Source organism: Branchiostoma lanceolatum, chromosome 4 (genome assembly GCF_035083965.1).
Source record: "Branchiostoma lanceolatum isolate klBraLanc5 chromosome 4, klBraLanc5.hap2, whole genome shotgun sequence".
NCBI lineage: Eukaryota > Metazoa > Chordata > Leptocardii > Amphioxiformes > Branchiostomatidae > Branchiostoma > Branchiostoma lanceolatum.
This window is the reverse complement of record NC_089725.1, coordinates 10,054,574-10,069,434: the sequence shown is the minus strand read 5'-3', so window position 1 is coordinate 10,069,434 and position 14,861 is coordinate 10,054,574. Positions and strand designations below refer to the sequence as shown.

Genomic DNA, 14,861 nt, shown 5'->3' with positions numbered 1-14,861 from the left:
CTTTTCTGGGATTTTTTTCAAACCTTTAATGACAAAGCTATAAGTTCATAAGCAATATTATTAAGTTTCAGAAAAAATGCTCCGAATGATGATATTTTTTGCTGCATAATATTTTTATGATAATGTCAACTTCATAATTTTGATGGAAATGTTTTTCTTTATTCCCTATACTACTTTGAAATACAGGTAAAGCATGAAAAGAGCTCAAGCTCACGTGAAAAGATCACTTAGAATCTGATTTGATTCAAACACTTTCAACCGAAAAGGAGCTTCAACATTTTGACGAAAGTGTACCAAGATATGCTTTCTGTTTGATTGCTTCAATATCGTTTTCTGACATTTATTTGTTATTGTTCTCAGATGTTGACATATGAATCAAACCTGAGGTTCTTGTCAGCCAGGTGTTAATTTGCCCAGTGGGATAGGCCGACCATGACTGTCCATCACAATTATCACTTCAACCAATGAGAGCTTGGCAATTATCGGTTCGACCAATGAGAGAGTGGCAGCATGTCGGTCAAATATTAGCATTTTTATGTTTTTGTTTTGCATTTCTAAGTTTTGACCGAGGTGGGCGGGGCTATGCGATAGGTCTAATGTGATAGCTGTCCAGCGCAGGGTGTGGCTAGACAGATTTGATATCCTTTAGTCAGGTAAGTCTGTTTATATCGGGTGACTACTAAACACTCTGTGCTTGGTCATTACTAATCATGCTTGCCGAGAATGAGTGAGTATGCGAAAGAAATGTTGGCATGGTGCATTTTCGATAACCATTGATAGGTGGCGCTAGTAACCTGCATCTAGCTGCAATTTGGCCATCCTTATACCCACGATGACTCAAGCTATTCGGAAAAGAATTCTGACTTTTCACTTCCAAAGAGTCGGAGGGGGTAGCAGTAGAACGCACAATCCTTGCTTTATTAGAAAAGACATTATAATCTTTTTCATTAGGCCATAGCAAGTAAATTTTATGGATGACATCCTCCGCAGACTCCAAAATTAATGAGATAGGGCGAAAAAAAAACAAGGCGGGCCAAAAAAAACAAGATTCATATATTTTAAAATTTTGATATCATAAATCTTGTTAAATAAGAATTGAGGCGACGAAATATGATATCATGACCAACAGGTCTTTTATTCCTGTATTCAACCAATGAGGTTTCATATATAATATAAAACCTCCTTGATTCAACAGTAAACATGTCCTTGTATATGTGTATAACGTTACATCTCAATAGACTAACTACAACAAATGCAGAAAAGAGCTTGTTGTACCATCATCTGAAGCAACTACACTGGTATTCATATGAAATGAAACGCCTTGTGTATACAGCTAGAAACTCCCCCTCCCCCCATTATTTATATAATGGCCTTGCTAGAACAAATGCAGAAAACAGCTTGTTATTATACCATCATGGGCAGGAACCACACTGGGTATTCATATGCAACGAAACACCTTAGATTGTCAACATTAAACTGTTCTTGAAGATGTGTATACAGTTCAATTAACTAGAACAAACGCAGAAAATAGCTTGTCATACCATCATGGGCAGGAACTACACTGGGTATTCATATGCAATGAAACACCTTAGACTGTCAACGTTTACGACATATTTGCCCATTTTTGGCATGTTGATCACCGTCGGAGGGCAATGAAATTTCTTGTTTTTTATTTCAAAATCAGGTGAAAATTAATGAGCGCGCTGATGTCATCTATAAAAATTTACTTGCTGTGGCCTTAGTTTCAACTTGTACATTTTGTGTTGATGCAACATTTTCCCTTGAACAGGCGTTCCTTATGTATGTGAGAAACCGTTTCCTTCAATACTTCTGAACCTTAACAATGACGTGATATAAGCGCCGTATCTACTGTAACTCATTTGTGCATGTACTGTACACAAAATGGAACATTTTCTTGGCATGCATGTATCAGTACAATCATACATACATGCATGCTTTCACTTGGAGGACGACAGCAATACATCTCAGATACTTTCCACCTGTCCTAGGTTTTCAGCGACTTTTCAAAGTGAACAGAAAAGTGAACAGAGGTTGCTTCATAAACGCTTCATAAAGTCTCGTATTCGAAAGGCTCTTTTTTCGTACATGGCTGCAACAGTCTAGCTTTACATGGGTTACTGATATAACAATAGGAATCATAAACTTAGATCTGAACTAAAAGTTTCTTATACCTTATATATACATGTATTGTCACAAATTACCTTCTACTGTAATGTCATTATAGATAATTTATAGAAAATTTTCCATTGGATCATCTTTTATTATGCAGAGTCCTTTATAACGTGAAGTTCCACTTCCTCTATAACCACTGTGTCTACCTGAATGTTCTCCTCCTCAAACACATCTCCCTGACTTTCTTCCTCAAAAACCCCATCCTCCGACTCCTCAAAAACCCCATCCTCTCTCTCTCGATCCCGCAAAACCCCATCCTTGCTCTCTTCCACGACATCGTCTTCATTTACCTCTTCTTCTATGTTTTTACCGTTTTGATTTTCTTCCATATTTTCACGGTTCATTTCCTTCAGTTTAAACACGATCACTTCAATAACGCAGACCGCCATCCCCAGAGCTGAGATCGCACCCAGAATCACAAACAAACCCAGAAGATTTTCCATCCCCAACACTCCCTCGTCGGTCTCGCGTTTGCTCTCTTTGCAGCGCCCCCTATCGACGTCCAACCACTTCCTGCTCAACTCCTCAATGACGCCGACTTGTCGCATCTTCTCAATCTCTAAGGAAATCTTAATCTTGTGGGGAGAGCCAATGGGAATGGGGAAGAGCGACATGATACTTGTAGAAGGGCTGTCCCACCATTTCAACCTCGCACAGCTCGCTGATACGACGAAATTTCACCCCTGAGAAGGTGATGAAAGCATAGTTGCCTTTAGCCGCCCTCTTTATGCCTTCTTCGTTAGAATCCACCAACCAATCAGGATTGGCGCTGATCCTCTCCCACATGTCCAGCAGGGGGAATGAGTCCGCCGTTTCGAACAGCCTCTTGATAGCGTAAGTCTTGATGAAGCCATACTCTAGTTTGTTCTGCCGTGCGAGGTCTTCCATGCTCCGGATGGGGTTGACAGGTTTGACGGTGAGAAACGCGGCTAGGTTGGCGGTGTAAGAAGCCATAACGACCAGCACGAAGAACCACCAGGAGCCGAGGATGATCCGTCCGCCGAAGGACATGGGCGGGTTCTCTGCGCCCTGACCCACCGTGGAAGAAAAGACGTTCCACAGGCTGTTCCAGGCGTTGTAATAACCCCCCTGCGATGGTTCCACCTGAAACCAGAAACTATCTTTATTCTCTTGAGTTACAAAGGCAATGTCAGTCATGAATATAATCAAAAGTTTCCCTTTAACACTCAGGACTGTCCTTTCTTCCATTGATGTGTAAGAAATCCTGTTCCTCCATAATATTCACAAATTCCAGTCAAGTACAAAGTCACTTTTAAAAGTCGCCAAATGCATTCTAGATATCGTTGATATTTCCATTTTCCCGAAACTTTTCTGTCGACAGGGATCACATGTTGTGAATGACTCCAACGAAAGTGTCTATTCATACCTGAAATATTTTACCTATGCAAATTACTAACACATTCACATAATCTATGCATGGTTATGTACAGCTTTAACAAACTTACACGTCACAAGTATGACATTTATATCATTTACCACTTATTTCTTAGATGGATTCTCGCATTGGTTATGCAAATTAAACCCACGTTTTCATAATTGGTATCTGCTAATGTTCCCCCTGCCAGAAATTACTGCTAAATGACCTTCGCGGTACAGTACCGGTACGGTAACGGCACAGTACCGGTACACATCCCTACCTGGCCCCGTTTGGCCAGCCATCTCCACTCGTACGGGTTGACCTGGTTGACCAGCGTTAGGAAGAGGCTGACCACCACCATGGCCAGGGCGAAGAAGATCCACATCTGCGGGGACAGCGGAGTCATGAAGGACAACAGACCCGTCAGTTCCTAGAGTGGAAAAGAATGTCAAAATGGTGTCAAGCATACAGTTCGCTTAATTACTAATGTACCGCAATAATACCATGGATTGATAATGAGCAGAAGACAAAGGTCAAGACAATGTTGAAGCCATGTAATGAGTCAAGTAGCTGTTTTTGTTTGAATACAGAAGCTAATGTTGCCTCTGAGGGTGGTAGGGTAGGGGCCAAAGTGCCAGACAATCTGACGCTTAGGCCTCCTTTCCTGTTGACGGTGCATGGAATATAGATACATATGAAGTGGGGGAACCACTACCAGAATGTACACATAAGACCAGGGACAGGAAGCTATGGAAGAGACTCGGTTCCTTGATACTACCGTAATCCCCGACACGCAAGTATAAAGATGGGACTAGTTAGAGGTCGAGGTACCTTAACGGGTTTGGGCGTGAAGATGGTGTAGCCGAACTCCACCAGCTCCGGACTGAGCTCGTAATACTTGCGTCTCATCTCCCGCATGGACTTCATCACCATGCCCAGGTGTACCTAGAATACACCACAAACGAATTGTACTACAGGTAAGAGTTTTCCTCGTCTGATGCTGTTGAGAAAGTAAAGTGAACATCTTGGAGAAAGCTTCAGTTCATTCAAAAGCAAGTACATTGTACTATTTATCCAGTAGTTTTCCCGCCTTTTGTAACACGCACATGCGCACTAGGTCCCAGGGGCCAAGACCCCGGATGTAGTTTTCCACTCTGTGAAGAGAGTCTTTGTTCTGAATACACATGGTTCTACAGATGTGTCTATGTCTGCAATCATGTAAGAGGGATTAACAAGTACACCCGACCCAAAACTACGAGGAATAATATACGACCATTATCAAAATTGTTCTCCAACTGAAAATATTGGACTCACTGGAATTTTCGACTGAATCAGCTATCTAGCCCAATCGCTCTGGACACGTGACTTTATGCACGTGTGACGTCAGCAATAGGTCAAATGTTGTTCGAAGTCCATATCGTGTCCCCGTTGAAAGAATGTCGTTGCGAAAGTCACGATTTGGTCAGATAGCTGATGAGGACTGAGCGACTCTCTCGAAAATTCCGGTGAGTTCAATTTTGGATGCTCATTAACCGTGTGTAGTTTTTTTAGATTAAGGCTTACCCCTTTGTCAAACTGCCGTTTGATTTCCTTGTCGTAAAGTTCACCGTCGTACACCTTCTCAACGTCAATGGTGAAGTTCAGCCTCTTTGACAGAACCTTCATCAGATCCACTAGGAAACCCTCGTACTTGTCGATGCCATGGAAGCTCTCACTGTCTATTTTTTTGGTCACCCAAGGTGGGCTCTAGAAACACAACAACAATCTTTATTGACACAAAAGTACAGCGACTTTCGTAAGGTCTACTACAGCTATAAATAGATGCATACATACATACATACATACATATATACATACATACATACATACATACATACATACAAATAAGTGCAAACAAATGAGTTTGTTTACCTCAAATCATATGGGATAGAGCAACATATTGAAATTTAACGTGTCAATTCATTGCTTGTTCAAATGTCCAAACTTTCTTTGATGTATATAACGTTACCTATCTGAACACAGTAAGGATCATCACCTCATATTATGTATATGTAATTGAATCTATCAACAGAATGGAGCGTATTGAATACACTTGAAGAAGCGATGGTGTTACTGATGTTCCTGAGAGTACCATAGCTTGTACCATATTGTAGTGGCACAGAACAGAAATAATTTGACTGTTATGTGAACACCGGCAGTGCTAGTGAAATGTTTGTACCCCACCTAAGTGACCTGACTGATACTATTGATGGCAGATTGCGTAAACTGTGCTACTCTTTTGTTTATCGACTTTTCCACTCATCCAGTACCATTATACAGTATATGCTTTAAGTTGGATTCATCCTGCCACAACACCTACTTCATAACCCCTGGAGGCGCCTTTGTACATAGATTTTTGTTTCTCTGGGTCTATGTTGTATGTGCATGTTCTGTTTTACCATGGGCCAATTATTGACGGCTGAATTCGTGCAGAGGTAGGATACAAGTGCCATCGCTCCGTCTAAAATGCCCTGTACTCCTTGACAGTAGCCGTTGTAGCTATTACCAAACCTTTTCAACTCTTCAACACCCTGGACTTGTCATACGTACCAGACGTGTTATAACGCGGAAAGGTTTGTTGCCGAACACGAAGGGTCCGTCTTTACCGGACTTCACCAGACCCAGCGTCCGATTCACCTCACTCCACGTCCCGGCCTGGGAAAGGGAATGATAATACAGGTGCACTATGGTTTAAGACAAGCGTACTGAAACACGTGCAGAAATGTTCGCAGGGATTCAATTTCGTGGTAGGTAGAAAATTATGTGTTCGCGGTGTTTTTGAGTTCGCGTTTGATACAATAGCAGCGCTGCAGTCACACAATGGAACGGCTTTTCACGGTGGTTTTAAGTTCGTGGTAAAGCGTTTACCGCAAAAAACGCGAACATAAAACCACCGCGAACGTTTTTGCATTTACAGTAGCTAACTTTAAGTAACTTATTGTCGATTGAAGGTTAGACGTCCAGGTTATGAGATACTCAACACAACAGTTGGATTATTTTATTTGTTATTTTATTTGTCTTTCATATCCGGTAAACCCCCTCATGGCATAATACGCCAAGTTACTGTTGGACTTCAAATTCCGTTCAGTCACTGACGAAAGACAGCGGATGCTGTCTGAAACGTCTGACCGTTTGAAAAATATCCACTTGCTTGAGTAATCTTTGTATTTAGTAACCAAGCTATCACTTCACTAACTTTCAAATAATACCTTGCTTAGCAAGTCACTAAAGACGTACAGAGAAACCAAGACTATTGGTAGCAAAAGTAACGTTACTTTAAACTGCTCGCGCCGTGCATGCCTGTCGGCCGTACCTTTGTAAGGTTCCCACTGTCGTTCTCTATGACGTCAACCGACACGTTTCTCCTGCTGCCGCCTTGGTTGAACGACACCCAACCGGTCTGTCCCTCAAAGGACACCTGTCGACGACGGGGGGAATTGCAACGGAAAAAATGATATTTGCTCTGGATTTTGAACAATTCTTACACAGTAATACAACGGTCTTCAATCAGTTAGCAAAAATTATTAAATTGTGAGTTACAGTTCGTCGTTGGGTATTTGTGGTCATGCATTTTTTTTTCATTTATTGAGGGACAGAATGTCTTGCACACACCCATAAACGAAATTCTTATGAAATAACAGAGCATGACACAACACATATAACACATGAGTGTAGCAGTGATTGTATAAAGTACCTGTTTAATGTGGTCTAGCAGGGTACCGTTTCGACTCCAGTCCTGGGACTGGAGGTCGTACCCCTGTCGGACACTTTCGTCCAGCGCAAGTGCGACTGTCATGACTGCGACAACCGCCAGAGCCTGCAGTACTGATGCGTTCCGCTGATCGGGCGACACCAAACTAAAGCTGGTCAACGTGACATGCGTGAACTCGTACACGGAGAGATCTATGGAACCGGCGTCCTGTCAAGGCGAGTATATAGAGATATTATTTGACAGACTTGACCATTAGATACCTGGATAAAAGTGTGAAGTCTTCCTATCTCAGTTAATGTTACGAAGTTATTTTAAATTGCAAGTTAGGCCATACTGATTTATCATATGGATGAAATCCTATGGGCATCCCAAAACAAAATAAATTGGTCAAGAAGTTGAACAAATGACTCAACATACAGAACATGGTATGTCAAACAGGTGTTCATGGTGCTCTAACGCTACCTAGCGACAATGACGGAAATAGCCACCCACCAGGTTCGTTATGATCCAATGAGTCTCTTCTCGCAGTAGAACGAAATTTCTGGCCTGGAATTTGAAAGGAAAGATATCACTCCAATGGAAGGCAAGAGATCACGACTTCGTGTAAGTCATCAAATTTGCTATGGTCGTCGCTTGTTTACACGTAATTGTTTTCTGATTTGAAACAAGCATGATTCAGACGTTTGCCAAAGAAATTGGTAAACATTTTTCTGAGAAAAGGAGTGGTACAATCTACATCCAAAGCTGGCTTTAAACAATTTACTGTAGGCCACATACAACAAGAAAGACTCTTGATGCAGGCAACTCAGACAAATGCTCAGGGAACCTTATCAAGTACTAGTAAGTAGTAAGTACAAGTACATACAAACATAAAACCCTGCCATTGCCAACCACTTCTTTCCCGCAATCTTAAAATCAAAACTATTATTATTTTCTGAGGACTTCTATCAAAAGTTGCTGAACACGGTATACTCACCTCGTCCAACACGTCCCTTGTGACAAATGTGTCGCAGTGAAGAATGATCGTCGGTTCGACCGTTTCCCGAACTCTGCCTAGCACCTCCCTCAGCTGGGGCCGAATGGTGGATAAACCCCGGTTTGTTTTCACTTTCATGTACACCACCCTGTTCCCTGCAAACGCCGCGGCGTTTACGAACGGACCCAAGGTATCCAGACCTACACCGGTGAAAAAGTATCCGTGGTTAGCCTTTGAAGCTTCTGAAATCTAAAGCATCTCAGCACATCCACATCGAGTCCCCTGGACATTCGGTGTGTTTGTACAGTCAGAATGCTAGACACTGAGTGAAAGAGGCAATCTACATTATGGCCCATCGACCATCCCTCAACAGGGACGGGGGGCCCCGATACAAACTTCCAGGCACCTTTGATCCGTTGCTGACGTCATACGTCCGCTCATGTCAAGTGACGTAGGCTTAGGGTCAAAACAATTTGGTCTGGACTGGTCGAAAGCACGTTGGCAATTTTGCCTTACGTTGTGAACAGAAATAGCGTGTAAATTTATTACTTTTAATCATGCTCTTGTTCTCACGAAATATTGAGGAAGAGTGACGATGACCCTGTTTTCGTTGAATTGTACACATGGGTGCGGTCAAATTCGTCGTACTGCCGTCGTACGATATCATCATACAATACCAAACTTAGGGCATTCCTGAGATAGTCGTACAGCATGTGTCGTACAGCTGTCTTGTTGTCGAAGAGGCAGGCGTAGATCTTTGTCAGTGGTTGGTTCTGTCACAGTCTAAAATGAAAATCCTACGACATCAAAATCGTACGACGGGCCTACGACAAATGTAACGACCGCGCCCAAAACGAAGATAGATCTATCAAGAACGCTTTACGACTTTTCTGGTTCATCATCTTACCATGAATGTCGTCGTAAACAACCACCATAGACTTCCAGCCGTACCCTTCCACGACGTCAGCCAAGAGGGTAGCCAACACGGCGTCCCCCGGATACAGACTCACCCCGGTCGGGAGAGTCGTAGGGACCCCCGGGGACACGTACAGCCGAGGCACCCCGGGGGTAGAGCTCGCCTCCAGGTGTACCGGCTCACGGTGCCCGTCTAAGACTATGATCGCTGTAACGTTTGCGTCGTCCAACTCTTGTTCTACAAGTTAAAAGAAGTAAACAATGCAGATAGGAACGTCACTGTTGATGGAGAAGGACTGCATATACATTTGTAGTACGGTGCACACACATTGTTAGCTGCGGATACGGACATTAATTCTATTGAAGCATCTTTTCCTTAGCAACAGTTGCCATAGAAACGTTAACATGCCAAGCACTTTCAATGATCAGGAAATAAACACTCTTCTCCCGCTTGTAACTTTCACCAACATTGACGTGATTTGGACAAGTATTACACAAAGAACGTTGGTTTATTTTCAATTCGGGGTATATTTTCCTAATTTCCATAGACTTGCATATAAAGAGCCCTAAAACCACGATGTCCTACCTGGACCATAGAACATGGTACATAGAACTATAATGATCGACATCAGGCTATAATTCTATGGTACTGGACTAAGTGTGTACAAGATGGGTCACGTTTTTTAATTTTCTAAGCCTCATCTGAGACTCTCCCCCTGGATTAGTTGCCTCTAAGATTCATTGAAATTAGAAAGGAAGGAATTAGATTGAGGGAATGGAAGAATGGAAACTGATAGAAGGAAAGTGTCTAAAATTGATTTCACTTTATTGGCTCAACCTCACTGAGACGAAGTACAAGTAGCAAGGAAGGAAACTTTAAGCTCACTTTTGAGGATCAGCTCGGTCAGGTCTGCGGACGGGAGGAGAACGTGGTCCGCCGTCAGCTGATGGTCCGGGAGAACGTCTCCTCGAGAATTGATGTCCTCAATAGCGCCATCTATCAGTTCTTTGTATGACGACATGGCCGGGCTGTATATCACCCCTGAATAACAGTGTCACAGTTTTTAATGTTTTATATTCAGCTCTTTGCGATTTGAACACACTATCTCGTACTTTCTTGGCGAATATGTCGTTTAGGTTATAGATTAGCATTGTCGTCCATAGAGTTCAATCATTTGTCTTCCTTTCGGTAGCTATAGGAAGATATACCCCCATTCCACTAGGCAAGATGGCGACCTCACCACGTTCTCACTGCGACCTAAAATTGACCGAAGCCCTCACCGAATTTCGTAGATAAATAACAAATCTTTTTACGCTTTGTGTGTTCTGTTGCGTTTTCAGTCATATTTTTACATTTAACACGATATTCCAATTATGAAATCAAGGGTTACACAAATCCAGCTTTGGTCGCAGCGAGGTCGCAGTGAGAGCGCCGTCTACTGGAATGGGAGCCTAAGCAACCGTAGACAAAATCGTATTTTGAAAATCATCACCAAAAGGTCGAACCTCCCCTGGGTCATTAGATTGATCGTCTGAATAGATTATATATTGGAACGTAAATGTGAGATCAGTTAGATAACATTTAATCCCCATGGAACACGATTAATTCAACTAGGTGAGATTCTGGGATTCTTATTGAAGCTCGTATGCGGCAGGCATACAGTGTCTGTATTTGAAACCCGGTGTAACCCCCTTTCGGCGTAAGACATCAGCTTCTGTATCTGTATCTATAAAGCCGATATATCTGCCCTTCGGCGTAACCCACTAGCTTCTGTGTCTGTACAGCCGGTATTACCGCCATTCGGTGTAACATACTATCTTCGCAGGCACGCGGCGCGGTAGCAGCTGGTTATACATATTACAATGATCGACCTGTCACACCATAACTTTGCACATCTAGCTATCCAGTGAGGATACCCCTACTGTACTTGGTGGCATTGGGTTCCACTCTACGATATGCTAGGAAAATATGAATTTTTGAACACATCAATCCTACGTTGGTAACTGTGGTACTTGAAGGTATGAATATTTCTATTTTTCTTGTCTGTGTCACACCAGATGGCACACTAGTTACAAACCATTGTGTAACCATATAAGGAGAATTCCGTTCGAATAAGATCGGAATTGAAACAGTGCTAGTTCACGTGCTTCGCAGGAATAATAGTAAAAAGCCTTAATGCTGCGCTATCGTGAAAGGTAATCAAACGTGTAGAAACGAGTAGATAACATGTTATAAATCATCCATGAACTTACCTGCAATATTTCATCTTATTAAGCGATTACATAATTCGGAAAAAGTATTTTATTGCACTGTTTATTGCCAAGTTCAAAGGGGACCTCTGAAATGATTACATTAATTTTTGAGATCGGATGGCTCGGTATTGCTTATGTGATTATGAAACAAATTACCATGATTATTCTGTTTCATGGTCAAGATCAGATCGACAGGGGGATATGGAAATGAAGGAATAGAGCTAGCGTGTCTCAATGCCTCTTCAGTATCCTTGCCTTAAAAGATGATATGAACAAACACAAGTTACAACAATGATAATATCGACCACACAAGCCTCGGAGCACGCGACATGCCATAAAATAGACTCATGAATCCCTCTTTTTAGTTCTTCTATTGGCAGGACTAAAACAGACGTGTTTAACAGATATCCTTGGGCATAGTTGTGCTTTGTTTCAACAATTAGAGCCAATCACATTTTGCAATCTATGTCGCCATCCCAGGCCTCTAATAGACCATTTACTAACTCGCTTTCTCTGCGTAGTTGAATACAGTCCATCGTGATATTCCCTGTTACATTAGTATATAACTGTCCTTCGGGGAATTAGAGAAAAGCTTCGCTAGTACTATTATTCAGGCACTACAGATCGAGAAAGTTGATACACATTAGGCCAAACTGATTGGATTATATGGATTACATCCGCGCGCGCATCAATTTTTGACCTCCCCCCTAAAAGAACAATTTGCGACAATAGTTTCAATCGTATAAAGAGGCTGCAAACTGAGCATATATATGCTGCAAATTCCAAACAAAAATATCGGAAAACAGATACATGTACTAATGAGCAAAATCTTTTAATGAAGAACTTATTGTTAGGTATACCATCTTCTGTGTGTTCAGTCATTTGTTCCACCTTCCTATTTCATAATGAAGACACAACTTTTCCCACAACCTTTGTTTCGCATGCTCGCATCAGTTTTGGGGATCCCATAGGATGTCATCCATATAATCAAATCTTTTTGGCCTAAGGCCATGTTGATTTGATTATATGGATAACATCCTCTGGGATCCCCCAAACTGATGCGAGCGTGCGAATGAAAAAAAAAGATTGGCAAAAAAAAGTTGCCTTCATTATGAAATCTACGTGGTCAGGAAGGTTGCACAATCAAATGACTTATACACAGAGAATGCATGGCATACAAAATCATGGATTCTTCATTTTTGTTATTTCACATCTTCTTCTTTGACTTTGACCTTCTACGACATAGTATCCATTTCCCGAAATATCTGTTTGCAATTTACAGCATATATCTGTTCATTTTGTAGCTGCTTTGCATAATCTACAGTATGGTAGAAACCTTTTTTTTAATTTTTAGAAATGAACAAAAAGTGATGCGCGCGTGGATGCCATCCATATAATCAAATCTACATGACCTTAGTATCTGTGGCTGTCCTACACGTTGAACTGTATTACTACAAATGCGATTGTCTTGTTCTAATAGACACATTATCAAATCAACCACCACATTACCGTAAAACACGGACCTTCAGACTTACCCCGCATTACGCAATCGATTGTAATCGTTTTTCTTTTATGATTCAAGCATAGACGAAAATCTTTCAAAGTCATAAAAGTTGAGTCCTCGCAGAAATTGAGGGACACAGGTCGATTTTGATAGACCTGACAGCTCTACGCTCGGTTAAGCCTCTATCACACTTGTGCGTATATACATGTCCGCATGAGTTGCGTATGAACATGTTTTTGGTTTAGGTTAGGTTTGCAGCCGAATAGGTGATTTCTTAGGTCAGATCACTAGGCTGTACAACGGTGGGTCAAAGTAGAAAACAACTTTTTCTCCGCAAACCTTACTTAAACCCAAAAAAATTTAATGCGCAACTCACGCGCACTTGCGTATACGCACAAGTGTGACAGGGCCCTAACACCGCATCTCCACAATGACGGCGGCCTCGCTGCGATTGTACTGCGACGTTGAATTTGACAGAGCTCTCAACGAATTTCATAGATAAAAAAAAAAATCTTTTTACGCTTTGTGTAATTTGTTGCTTTTTCAGTCATACCTCTACATGCTGTATGATATTCCAAAGTTCAATTTCGGTCGCAGCGAGAGCGCAGTGCGATCGCCGTCAAGTGGAATGGGGGCCTAAGGAGTTACGAATTCTAATCAAAGGTCTGATACCACAGAAAAATACTTTCTTCCGTTGGTAATGTCGATTTAGACTGTCTAAACACTGATCAATTCTGAGGGATTAAAATCTAAAAATGTACCGTTGCTCACAACGTGAGTTTAGAAATATAGACGTCTATAGAGGCAGTAGACTATCGCATTAGCTGACCAAAGACAATTAGTTTCTAACGTAAAGATGTTGACCAACGTGCAGTTACAGGTACTCGATATTAATAGTGAGACGTTCAAAAACCCTACGAAATGTCATGAAAACTGAGAAAGAAGCGACTAACATTTATATGGCGGCCACACGATGGCGAGATCAAATTAAACTGATGCAAGTTACATATGATCGTCACGCCCACCCGCTCTGACATATCCCAGTCTGAAGTTTTCCATGGCCAGTCCCTTCAGCTGACATCTTTATCTTTATATTCTCATGCCAAAAGCACACGCTATGCAAATCGTCGTTTAAAACACTCCCCGTTGACAAATCAACTGCAATATCAACGTAGCAATGTCGTAGGATTTTGTAGACCCGCATTTAAATGGAGGGTCAAACATATGAAATATCAAACATATCTCGAGACTTTTGTAAGTTTTCTTGCGACGCTAGTACCTTGAGCCACATAGCCTGTTCCTTTATACATTGGATATAACTTGCTTTTCAGCCGTTCTTTGTTCTACTTGGCCAGAGGCCTGCCTATGTTTTAGCCATGTTCCCACGCCCGGTATGTTTCCTATTGTATATACCCTGCGCTAGCTAGTCTGTATTCAAGTCTCGGACCTAGCGCGCTCCAATTCTGCAAGTACAAGTAATTTAGCAGCTGTCTTACCGATCTTGAAGACAGCGCCATCGCCAGACGACGCTAGAAGGAGGATGACACACCACAGCAACATCTTAACAGCTGACGGCAAGGAAAAAATGGATCCGTCTTAAGTGATAAGCGGGGGGCGTTGACAAAAGTCTTCTGTGTCCTCCAGACATAGACGCCCTTGGTCTCCAACGTTCATTTGAATAAAGAGACACCTTGCGATGGGTACGAATATTGCAGAGGGTGGCATTCGTCAAGGACGCTTGATAAATGGTGCACTAGAAAAATTTTCCAGTGTCCTCCAGAAAGTGTACATTACAACTACATATGCATAGCTTAAATCTCAGTAAGATTAGAGTTTAGGAATAAAATTTTTATGATGGGAAAATTCTAGCTAATATCAAGGAGGTTGAAAT

The 14,861-nt window shown here is 41.9% G+C and overlaps 1 protein-coding gene across 1 annotated transcript; it reads right to left on the bottom strand.

Moving 5' to 3' along the window:
* Positions 1–2,763: 2,763 nt before the first annotated feature.
* On the bottom strand, positions 2,764–14,654 carry LOC136432509 (glutamate receptor ionotropic, kainate 3-like). Its single transcript, XM_066423858.1, has 12 exons — positions 14,467–14,654; positions 10,100–10,255; positions 9,206–9,451; positions 8,299–8,498; positions 7,815–7,868; positions 7,305–7,529; positions 6,924–7,028; positions 6,161–6,265; positions 5,135–5,317; positions 4,403–4,516; positions 3,852–4,001; positions 2,764–3,297 (listed from the first exon to the last, which is right to left on the bottom strand). Exons 1-12 carry the CDS (start codon positions 14,528–14,530, stop codon positions 2,764–2,766), a joined length of 2,136 nt encoding a protein of 711 aa, XP_066279955.1. The 5' UTR covers positions 14,531–14,654.
* Positions 14,655–14,861: the final 207 nt, after the last annotated feature.